General features: G+C 44.1%; 2 protein-coding genes across 13 annotated transcripts in view; one reads left to right on the forward strand and one right to left on the reverse strand.

The window, feature by feature from the left end:
* Positions 1-262: 262 nt before the first annotated feature.
* LOC310773143 (ankyrin repeat domain-containing protein 34C) lies at positions 263-7,437 on the forward strand (the record flags this gene model as incomplete). The annotated part of the gene is made up of 4 exons (XM_083633056.1): positions 263-472; positions 2,600-2,782; positions 3,297-3,513; positions 6,587-7,437. 4 exons carry the CDS (start codon positions 263-265, stop codon positions 7,435-7,437), a joined length of 1,461 nt encoding a protein of 486 aa, XP_083489182.1.
* A 1,446-nt stretch (positions 7,438-8,883) lies between these two features.
* LOC310773937 (single-stranded DNA-binding protein 3) overlaps positions 8,884-12,099 on the reverse strand; it is an 83,544-nt gene continuing 80,328 nt past the window's right edge. For 10 of the 12 annotated variants that reach the window (XM_083633954.1, XM_083633948.1, XM_083633956.1 and 7 more), the window contains one exon: positions 11,947-12,049. In XM_083633954.1, coding sequence (XP_083490080.1) covers positions 12,020-12,049 — 30 coding nt within the window. In that variant the 3' untranslated portion in view covers positions 11,947-12,019. Of the gene's footprint in view, positions 11,780-11,946; positions 12,050-12,099 lie in introns of those variants that run through there. The other 2 variants (XM_083633949.1, XM_083633945.1) reach the window with 1 other exon arrangement.

A 12,099-nucleotide genomic window follows, 5' to 3' on the forward strand; every position in this document is an offset into this window, starting at 1 on the left:
AGGGCCCACATCGCCATAGACAAACACAACAGTGAGAAGTAAGATTCTCAAAATATCGTATAGCAGGTATGGATTATGATGTATGGATATCTGGGGTTGCCAGTAATGGTGATTGACTTATACACTCGTATGCATTTCATATCCCAAAATATGAAAATGCACTGATGTTGGAATATTTCCGTAAGACTATGTATGTATGCATGCATGCATGTGTATATTTGTATGTGAAGAGTGACTTTCCCTTGACCTCTCTCTCCAGGCCATGGGGGACCCGCTGACTGACTGCAGCCCCCTGATCAGTGCAGCAGCCTCGGGTAAACTGCGTCTGGTCCGTCTGCTCCTTGAAGGAGGGGCCCAGGTAAACGGGCGTAACCCCAAAGGAGAGACACCTCTGCTGGCTGCCTGTAAGACCCTGAGAGGGGAGCCCAGTGCGCCCATGGTCAAACTGCTCACATATCTGCTGCAAAACAAGGTTAGTTAGCATTGATTATGTCCCATTTCAAGACCGAATGCATGTGCTCAAATCCCAAATGCAATCTACTGCATGCAAGTTATTACAGACTAAAGTTCTAACTAAACAACTTCTAGACTTAGTATTTCTGTAATGGAGGAAGGTTCTAATTTCTAAGTTTCAGTTTGACTGTCACCATGGGGCATCGGTCAGGATGCAGAAAGGATAGTGTCCAGAAACAGGTTTGGGTCCAGTTGAAAATATTTATTTGTCCAGCACAATATTTGGGAAATCAGGGGAAAAACAGGAGGAAAACACAGGAGGAAAAAACACAGGAGCTGCACTTTAAATGCTGGAAGACACAAAAACAGGATTAGGAAAAGATAAATCAAAGTTAGCCCATGTAAACTCAGGGTTTAAAGTTGTCCATCTAAACTACAATATACAAACCAAGAATAAGGATATAGGATCAACAGTGAAAATAATAAGGATATCAACAGTGTAAAGAATAAGGATATAAAACTAACAGTAAACATAACTAACTTACCAGTGCTGTCTGTGCATCATGCCGCCCCATGCATTGGTGTGGAAGGAATGAAGGAAACTGAGGAGTGCAGACTTAAATAGGAGGGAGGGAACTCAGGTGAAATGAATGGGGACAATCAGTGAGGGAACCAACAGGTGAACAAAATAACTAATTAGTGAGGAGTAAAGCTAGGGAAAGAAGTGAGGTAAAGGAAGTGAACTAGGTGAGGAGAGGAAGTGGAAAAACTAAAAGGAATCTTCAGAACAATTTCTATGCATAATAAATCTGTATCTGCATCAAGGGATGTATATTTTAATGCATAGTAAATATGTCCTTGATGTATCCAGCCGCCCTGCTTGTGTCCTCCATTCATCTACCAAAGTGGTTCTGAAAATGTTTGGTACTGAACACAATACAATAAAAGGCAAGATTATGATTATGTGAAACAATGGGCAGTAAATTATGAACTATAAAAAATGTCTCACAAAAAGCTCAGTGTGATCATACAAGAGAGCCAGAATGAAAACACAACTGCAACTACACCAGGCTCAAATTCCATTAGCTTGTGAGATGAATTGTGATCAAAAGCTTATTAAATATAATTCTATTTAAGTTAATGCAGTATCTTTCTTTGACATCGATTTCCTTAACCAACAATCTCTGAATGCACAATGCTACAGCCTGGCTCAAGGAAAGAAATGATGGAGTCCTACGCCATGCAGTGTAAAAGTGGCATCACTGATTTAACTAAGGGTAGATAACACAAACTGCCTTAAACAAAAAGTACAGAACAAACAAGTGAGGAGGGAGAGAGACAGTCATCGTTTCTCAATGTCAAGGGTCCTTCCTCGGCAGGACTTGTCCTTCCTAGTCACTTCCTACCTCTGTAGGCAAGAGTCCTTCCTCACGTTGGAAGAGCAAACATTGTAACAGGCTAGCAAGTGTGGATTGCATCAGGGTCACAGGTGCTTTTAATAACATCATGGGATGGGCATTGCAAATTAGCTTAGGCTACAAATGCTATGATACATGACATCAGACGTTTCTTGGTAAATGTTATATGTATGTTTATCTGTCCCTATCCAAATAAATGATAAAAAAATAAGAATAATGGAAAAAGACCCGGCTGGCAGCAATCATTTCATTCGTGCGCATAGAATTGTAGGTAATTTACATGTGCCGAGTGTACACATGGGCATCCTCAAAATGTCTTGCTTCTGAGGACGCAGTCCTTTGTAGGATTGGGACATTGGAAGTTTGGAACAGCACTCTAGTGGACTTCCATGACGTACAGTAACATCCTTGAAATCCAGCCAAATGAGGATCCTTCCTTGATTTTGAGAAACGGTGAGTGAATGGTCTTCAGGCTTTTAAAGCAGAAGGGAGTACCCTGGTCCCAGGAGTACCCTGGTCCCAGGTGCACTCAATCAGCCTAGTAACGACCCCAACCACCAGGCTCCTGCAAGACAGGGCCAGGAGAGTGGGAGGCTCGTCACACCATGGCACTCTTTCCCTGGCACACCAGGCTAAGGCCACACTAGATGCAAACTTGTTGAGAACCAACAACCATCTTCTTAATTTAACTATCAGTTGTAACTTTCTCAACTAATCCATCCTACCAGGCAGATCCCAATGCGCAGGACCGTGCAGGCCGGACCCCTCTGATGTACACCTGCATGGAGCGGGCCGGGGCCCAGGTGGCGTCTGCCCTGCTGTCTGTTGGAGCCGAGCCCAGCATGGAGGACTACTCTGGAGCCTCTGCCCTGGTCTACGCCATCAACGCTCAGCACCAGCCTACACTAAAGGTCACTTAGGAGCAGTGTGAAACAGCGAGCCAGGAAAGATTGGGTTGAAGGGACTGGATTAAAACGTTTAAATATTTTTTCTATACTTTATATAATGATCATGCACATACAGTAGATTACAGATTATTATCTGTTCTAGTAGATAGAACAGAACAACTAGAGAGCTTAGTACAGGCCTTATGTTCCTCTAGGAAAAAAGTAGATTAAATAGTTATATTGTTTACTGGTAAATTGGGCAGAATTTGCCCTTTGCCATGGCTGATATGATGGAGCTTTGACCACAGCTACATAAAAGCAATAAAACCTGCAATTACAATTTATTTTATTTGCATGTTTTTATTTATTCATGAAAGGAAAATGGTCCATTTTATAAGATACTGATATCGGCACAAAATACTGGCTATCAGCAGCTTCACTCAGTCAAAGAATATCAGTATGAGCCTTCAAAAACCCATATAGGTCAAACCCTACCAATTCCAATCAATAATAACTAACCAGCACCTTTCCACTTCAGGTGTTGATGGATGCCTGCCGTGCTAAGGGTTGTGACATCATCATCATCGCCACAGAGATGGGTGTGAACGGAGGCCCAGTGACCAGGCGTTACCTGAACGTTCTTCCCTCCCCCGACACCTCGCCGGTGTCCTGCATGTCCCCGTCTGACATCGTCCTGAAGACAGGCTCGCCCAGCTCACCTGAGGGGGAGAACGTCTTTGACTTTAGAGGAACCGGTGAGGAGGAGATAGGGGGTTTTGTGTTGTAACACCTGTGTTTTTCTGTCTCTGAATGAAGAGCAGATTGAGGAACGGTTTAACCTTTAGTATCACAATAATACCAGACCAACAACGACCAGGATCGGACCAGGGTTACTTGACCCATGTTCAACCCTTCTTTTGTCAATAATCCCTGGTCATGACAATTCAGATAGGACCTGGGTCACAACCCAGGAGAGATGCCAAGTCGGGCAACTCGGGTTAACCATTTCCTACCCATAATCAACCTAGGAATAAGGGTTGGACCCTTGGTGTGAAAAGGGTATACTTTAAGTGTGAATCTGTGATAAGTTGTTGGAGATTCTATTTCAGCTGAGCCACCTTCAACCCTCAAAACAGCAGTTTTTAGAAATGAGAAAACTAATGAAATCATGTGCAACCTTCTAATTAGTTGTATGTATTGTCATACTTTGTTGTTGTCATGATGTCATGATGTTGTCATGTTTTAGTATACAGTACTTTCCCCTTGAGAGCTTAACAACAGTAGTTCTGTGGAAATATTTGTATGCAGACAATGTGCCTCAGTGCAGTGTGTAAACTAGACAAGTCTAGACAGATGATGACAAATGCCTGCTGGTTGATATCATTACAGTAACTGGGCTGTCATTCCGGAGCAAGGTGAGGCTCAGTCACCCTGCTGAACGAAGTAACATTTACGACAACGACAACTTAGCACAGGACCTGCTCTAACTATCCTGTGCTATTAAAACTAGTGAGAGCGCCTATGTAACTTAGCACAGGACCTGGTGTAACTATCCTGTGCTATCCTATGTAACTTAGCACAGGACCTGGTGAAACTATCCCGTGCTATCCTTAGCACAGGACCTGGTGTAACTATCCTGACCTGTGCTATCCTATGTAACTTAGCACAGGACCTGGTGTAACTATCCTGTGCTATCCTATGTAACTTAGCACAGGACCTGGTGAAACTATCCCGTGCTATCCTTAGCACAGGACCTGGTGTAACTATCCTGACCTGTGCTATCCTATGTAACTTAGCACAGGACCTGGTGTAACTATCCTGTGCTATCCTATGTAACTTAGCACAGGACCTGGTGAAACTATCCTGTGCTATCCTATGTAACTTAGCACAGGACCTGGTGTAACTATCCTGTGCTATCCTATGTAACTTAGCACAGGACCTGGTGTAACTATCCTGTGCTATCCTATGTAACTTAGCACAGGACCTGGTGTAACTATCCTGTGCTATCCTATGTAACTTAGCACAGGACCTGGTGTAACTATCCTGTGCTATCCTATGTAACTTAACACAGGACCTGGTGAAACTATCCTGTGCTATCCTATGTAACTTAGCACAGGACCTGGTGTAACTATCCTGTGCTATCCTATGTAACTTAGCACAGGACCTGGTGAAACTATCCTGTGCTATCCTATGTAACTTAGCACAGGACCTGGTGTAACTATCCTGTGCTATCCTATGTAACTTAGCACAGGACCTGGTGAAACTATCCTGTGCTATCCTATGTAACTTAGCACAGGACCTGGTGTAACTATCCTGTGCTATCCTATGTAACTTAACACAGGACCTGGTGAAACTATCCTGTGCTATCCTATGTAACTTAGCACAGGACCTGGTGTAACTATCCTGTGCTATCCTATGTAACTTAGCTCGGATGGAGATGGTTGCATAGGAATGGGCTAATCATTAGTCCATTCCCACACAACCACCTCCATCCGAGCTAAGTCATGGATTAGGCAACTTCCTGCTGTGTACGATGCATCATTTCAGGATCTGAATCACTTATTAGGTGTGGACAACAGATGTGCATGAATGTGTCTTGGTGACATATTGACAATGTCGATAGATACATATGCTGCTGTATTATGCACAGAATAAAAGAGTGAAATGTTACCGTACTAGAAGCAAGTGGAGCCAGTAGTGCAGCATATATCGGAGAGATATTGCACAGAACAGATTATTGCACTTGAAGGGGGGTTGCATAGGTGAGTTAAGAGGGGGAATAAATAGAGAAACAACAGTCAAAGTGGTTGATAAATAATTCCATTATTGCACTTGGAGAGAGGTAGGATGACTAATAGTGATTGAGATATAATAGCCAGTGCCAGTAAAACTGTTGGTAATAGATCGATGTCTAAGTGGTTAAATGTGTGTAATGTAGCTGAGGATAATAATTGATTTCATTTTATATAGCGCTTTTGTAAGTACTCAAAGCGCTTCACATGGGGGGGGGGGGGGGGTAATTAAACTCACACCTGGGTGATGCATGGTAGCCAGTTTGTGCCAGAACGCTCACCACACATCAGCTATCACGGTGGACGGGTGGAGAGTTGAGGACTGAATTTGCCATTTGGATATTGAGGGATGATTAGGTGGCCATGATGGAAGCCAGGCCTGTGTGGGAGTTTAGAGAGGCCACCGGGGTTACATCCTATATATATACTCTTACGAAGAGAGATCCTCCGAGCCATTTTGATGATGCGCTGGAGGGCTGTACAGGGATGTAATGATGGACTCTATGGCACACCTGTAGAAGTTGACCAGCAGCTGTTGTGGAAGTTGTGCTTTCTTCAGGCACCTCAGGAAGTGAAGCCTCTGAAGACCTTTATTCGCCATCGCTGTTGTGTTGATGGACCATGACAGTCCACGGCTGATGTGGACCCCAATGTATTTGAAGCTCTGAACTGCCTCCACCCTCTCACCGTTGATGCTGATGGGATGGCGGCCATTATGTTTCAATCTCCTAAAGTCCAAGATCGGTTCTTGAATATAATATAATATGATAGGGATGATGGGATCATATACTGATCTCACAATATGATTTGATAAATCATATGCGGTTCAAGATTCAATACAACCATGGTACAATGTAATGAAAGTTCAATGTCCAAATAAAAGTTTGTTGCAACAAAGTATAAATACATGCAGAATTGTTTATTTCTAAGCCACAATTCTTTGTAGCAGTGGAATTGGCTTATAGTAGAATGTAAATGACAACAAAAAACTTCAATTTACTGTACCATTCAGCTCTGTATTATTCACTCCCACCAGGCAAAATGGAGAGCAGCAGCAGCAGATATCCACCCGGTGGCTTGAGTCCAGTGACCCAGGCTGGTACATGTACCCTTCCTACCAGACAGAGATCAGAACCGTGGCTGGCCATTAACAACCTGGCCTGCCTGAACAGGGCTTACGAAGAGGGTGTGAGGGACAGCAGCATGCGGAGGGAGGGACACGCACAGGATTTAAGGAGAGAGAGTGGAGGGAAGGGGGATGAAGAGGAAGAGGATGAGACACATTTTCCTCAATCTTGGATGGGGGGTGTGGTTCATAGGAGGGATAACGGGTATGGAGGAGAGAGTTACAGTGAATATCGCGAGAATCGCCTTCTGAGAGTCTCTCAGTCACTTCTCTGCCTCACGGAGGTGAGCTCATCTCAGGCAGCCCAGAGCAGACTGGCCCCCGACAGGCGCAACACACCCAGATGCCCCACCTCAGACAGGACCCAGAAAAGCTCCATAGAGAAGCTTCCCCTTTGCCTCTCTCCTCGCAGGAACACCCTCCCCTCCCTGATGGTGGTCCCGCCCCCCGTTCACCTGCCTCCCCTGGTCAACCAATCAGACTCTCACCTGCAGGTCCCAACCCAGGTTTTACTTTCCAAAGGCAGCAGCTTGGTGTTTCAGCCTCACCCCCCAAGCTCCATCCCATCTCCCTCTTCATCCAGAGCATCTGTAAGATCAGCCCTGCTGCCCCGGCTGGCCCTCACCTCCTCTGTCACCTCCCTGGTCACTCCTCCAACCTCCCGCTGCAGAGAGAGGGGCGGGAGGTCTCTTCGCCGGCACTCTGTACAGCTGGACCAGATCAGCGGAGGAGGAGAGGAGATGGACCTGTTAGGACTGTGAACCTGAGAATGGTGCAATGCAACAGCAGTTGATCACCTGGGCAATTGGGCATTATATGGCCCAGGGGCCAGAACCGGCCCTCATGATGGTTCTGCCTGGCCCGGGTCTAAGACAAACCACACTATTTTACTTATGAGGCTAAAACATCAAATGAGATTACCTAAATTGGCTGTTTGGAGTGATTTTTTTAATATAATAAATGCTGAAGAATAAGTGCATAGTATGTTTTCTATACTTTAATCTAGTGATACAATTAGAGGTTGCAGCATGACATTTTCTTGGCCCCCGGTGACAATCTGGATTTCTCATGTGGCCCCCCAGGAAAAATAATTGCCCACCCTTGCTCTATACTGTGACTCTTGACATCAGAACACTAACAAAATATTCAACCTGCTCTGCTCTTATATATTTGTCTGTAAGATGTTAAAATGTTTTCAATGTATATATTCTAGTATTTGAATAATTTTGTTCCATCATCTTGACAGAATTGGCACCTACATACACCTTGGAGGTAGCCTACATGGTAGACAAAATAATACCGAATCCTCCATATTTGAGAGATATGAACTCCAGGGAAGGATTTCTCCCAAATGTATTACCTAGTATTTTGGAAATAAACTTTTCATTTGGTCTGTAATATCATGAGGCTGCTTACATTTTATATCATCTTCATGACATCAGCAAAGCCAAGAGTACGATAGCAAAACTGAACAAAGACAAAAACTTGTGCAGGACAATCACAATATAATAAATCCATTCAAAGAAGCAGGGGTTCATGGCAAAAGGAGTGAAGTCATTTTATTTGTTTTTAATATGTATCTACAACAAGGGGGACACAGGCAAAAACGACTGACAACTTGATGGTAAAAATAAAACAAACAAAAAATATTACATTTATTATCGATGCAGTTTTCCCACCTTTTTTCCAATAAGCAACATTTTTCGTCTAAAGAAACTTTACAATATAAAGAAACATACGAAGAAGGAACCTCTTATTTTACTACACAAGACATTTAGGATCTGAAACTACCCTAACATGAGATACAAAGCAACTCCCCAAGGACAGACTGCCTCATATTCAATACTGCTTTGTCAAGAGGAAAATGAGGAACAGAACAGAATCTTTCCTTTCCCGCGTCCGCTCAAACACCCCCCGCGCGACCCCCCCAAATTCCTCTCTCATCCCTCCCAGGCCCTGAATGTTACAGTATTTTACATCAGCACAATAGAAATACAGAAATGATCAACGTTGTGACGGCTTTACTTACAGGACAGAAAGATAGAGAGAAGTTAGACTGTATTTTATACAACAGTACTTCAAAGTACAGAAGAGGAAACTCCTGTTCCCCCATTCTCTCTACCTCCTGTCGATAACAAATCTGTCCGCATGTGTTGCCCCCCCCCCCCCACCCCCACCCCCGTTACTTTCCCAAACATTTCTTCTGTCCCATTTTAAATAGATTTAAAAAAAATCCTTCATAGTAATGTCTGTACTCTGGTCGCTGGCGTTGCATTGAGAGCCAGTGTCCTGTGTGCATGTGCCCTGCTTTCCATTTCAGTGATCAGTTAAGAAAGTCAAGAGGATGGAAGCTGAAATGCAGTGTCGGTGGCAGCCACAGAAGGGACCTTTATAAAAACGACCCCCCTTCCCCTCTGCTCTTGCAAACTCTGTCAAAATGGTGAAAAACACACCCATTTTGTGGATGCCTAGCCTTTTCGCCACCTCATCCCAGAAACACGTTTCCAAGAACAGAGGCAGAGGGGGGAAAGCGTTCGGAAAAAGAACGTTTCAAAGAGTTTTTCCAAGGAACGTGTGTGACAGTGAGTTAGCTAAAGGTGTACACACACACTCAACTAGCAGGTAATCCATCCCTGGGCCTGCTGCACCCCACACACTACAGCTCTGATGCAGTCAAGCCCCAGGTTGTCTGTGATGAGGTGAAATAGCATAATGGTCTATAGCAGCTCCAGTTTATTCTGTCATTCATATTATTTCTGAGTAAAGACACACCATCTCTGAACAAATACAGTTGCCCAAATCAGCACATTTCTGATCGATTGTTAGTTGTGATTTGAAATATCAAAACATGTCAATGATATCAAAATGCATTTTACAGTATTTACAAAAAATCTTAACTCAAAAGATGGAGAAGTTATACAAAATCAGAGAGGGGGATGGTGGTGTGTGTGTGTGTATTTATTTTGTGTATTTCTGTCAGCCCGATGGAAAGGTGAGAAAGGGAGGACGGACAAGGTCTTTTCTTCAAGACGAGCCAAGGGACGGAGACCACTCATTACAGTCACCAGAGCAACGCCTTGCTGCTTCTTGATTGGCTGCGTTCCTCCATAAGCATGCTGATAAGGATCCAATCAGTGTTCCCCTTCACAAAGTGTCCGGGGCCAGAAGTCCTCTCACCAGAAGCCAACATAAGAGGGAGCACTGCATCATGGCTGGTGATGTATGAAGAGAAAAAAGAAAGACATAGAAAATGTCCTCCTCTGGCAAGCTAAGCTGATTGGTGTGATAAGGAGTTTCCATAGAGCACAGACAGTTACATCACAGTGTGTTGAGGACACGAGCAAGTTAAGCAAACAAAAACAATGCGAGTGTTCACTACAGGTCAGCAGAGAGACGATGACGCAGCCTACATACACGTTGACACGTATGACGCAGCCTACATACACGTATGACGCACCTACATACATGTTGACACATATGACGCGGCCTACATACACGTTGACACGTATGACACGGCCTACATACATGTTGACACGTATGACGCAGCCTACATACACGTTGACACGTATGACGCAGCCTACATACACGTTGGCACGTATGACGCAGCCTACATACACGTTGACACGTATGACGCAGCCTACATACACGTTGACACGTATGACGCAGCCTACATACACGTTGACACGTATGACGCAGCCTACATACACGTTGACACGTATGACGCAGCCTACATACACGTTGACACGTATGACGCAGCCTACATACACGTTGACACGTATGACGCAGCCTACATACATGTTGACACGTATGACGCAGCCTACATACACGTTGACACGTATGACGCAGCCTACATACATGTTGACACGTATGACGCAGCCTACATACATGTTGACACGTATGACGCAGCCTACATACATGTTGGGAGTGAACAGGGACCTGAGTGGGCAGCATTAGTGGAGGTCAGGACAGCCTAGACTTCCAAAGACGTCAGCATCTCAAGGTGATGACAGAAGGGTCTAATAATTTCAGTACTGAGACAGAGATGACGAGACACCGGTGACTGGATCTGCATATTTACACAGTTGCTACAATTTCAGGAGTTAAAAACAGGGATAAGAGTAAAAAAAAGAAAGTAACAATGATTCATGAGACAAAATAAAGTACATAAATAAATAGAGCTTGTGCATTTCACTGCATGGAAGCTAATAAAACAGGAGCCGTTTCTTCTCCCCGTTTGGATGATTGAGCAAGAAGATAAAAATCTGGACACGCAAAGAAAGTAAAAAAAACAAAAAAAAACAAAAAAAACAAGGATGACGAAGAGGGCCAATCGTTTAGTACCGTGATGGTTCAAATCTTACCTCCTTGATTGAGCCTGTAGAGGGCACTGTAGTCACATATATGTTAATAAGAACTGTTACATAGCAAATATCTTCTGATTTCCCCCCCAAGAGGATGGCAACTTAGGAGAATTAACAGAAACCATGCTAAACATTCTGCTTGCTCGTCTATGTGTGCGCTTATCTTGTCTTCATCATAGTAATGTGCCCTTAGAGAAACAAAAGAAATTAGAACCTAATCTTAAAATGATCATCATACCAATATCATTAATAATAATACAATAATAAAAATAGCAATGATAAAATACACAAAAAAGGGAAAATGTTCATTGATCATCACAACACCTCTGTTAAAAATGTACACGCAGAGAAAACAATGTGGGGAGGGGGAGGGCATTTCATCTGTCCCACGACTGAATCCATTGGGAACAGCAATAACAAACAAAAAAAGACAATACAAATTAAAGTCCAACATCATGGTTGAGAAGCTTCCAGGCAGCTGTTAAAGAGACGCAACACTGTGTCCTCAAGGGGAGGGCTGTGTTACCCAGTCTCCTCTCTCCTTCTCTCTCCGTTTTTCTCGTTCCCTCGCTCATTGTCCAGACCCTGACAGGAAGCCAGGAAGGCTGGGACCGGAGTCGGAGAGGAGGCTCTTCCTCTGGCTCTGTGACTGCTTCCTATTCATACCGGCGGCCATCTTGCATGCTCCAGGAGGGCCCGTCTGAATTAGAGTCCTAGCATGCTCAAGGGCCGTCCCAGAAGGCTGCGTGGCCGTAGAGTTCCGAGTGAGAGGGGGAAAGGGGGGATTCGATATTGGGTGTGGGGGTAGCGGGTGTGTGAAGGTGGGCGGGTTGGGTGGGGTGTTTGGTTGGGTAGTGTCCAATCCAAGGTGAAGTTGGGTTTGAGGAAGGGTAAAAAAAAAAAAAAAAAATCAGGTGCAGGGGTACAAAAATAGGGGGGGAATTAAACAAAAAATAAAATACAAAAAAAGGAAAAAATAAAATCACACACTCATCGTCATGTTGGGTGAATACTGAAAAGAGAGAGAGGGGGGGGGGAGGGGGAGGAGGGTACAGTTGAGTG

Source organism: Poromitra crassiceps (genome assembly GCF_964638095.1).
Source record: "Poromitra crassiceps genome assembly, chromosome: 3".
Lineage (NCBI taxonomy): Eukaryota > Metazoa > Chordata > Actinopteri > Beryciformes > Melamphaidae > Poromitra > Poromitra crassiceps.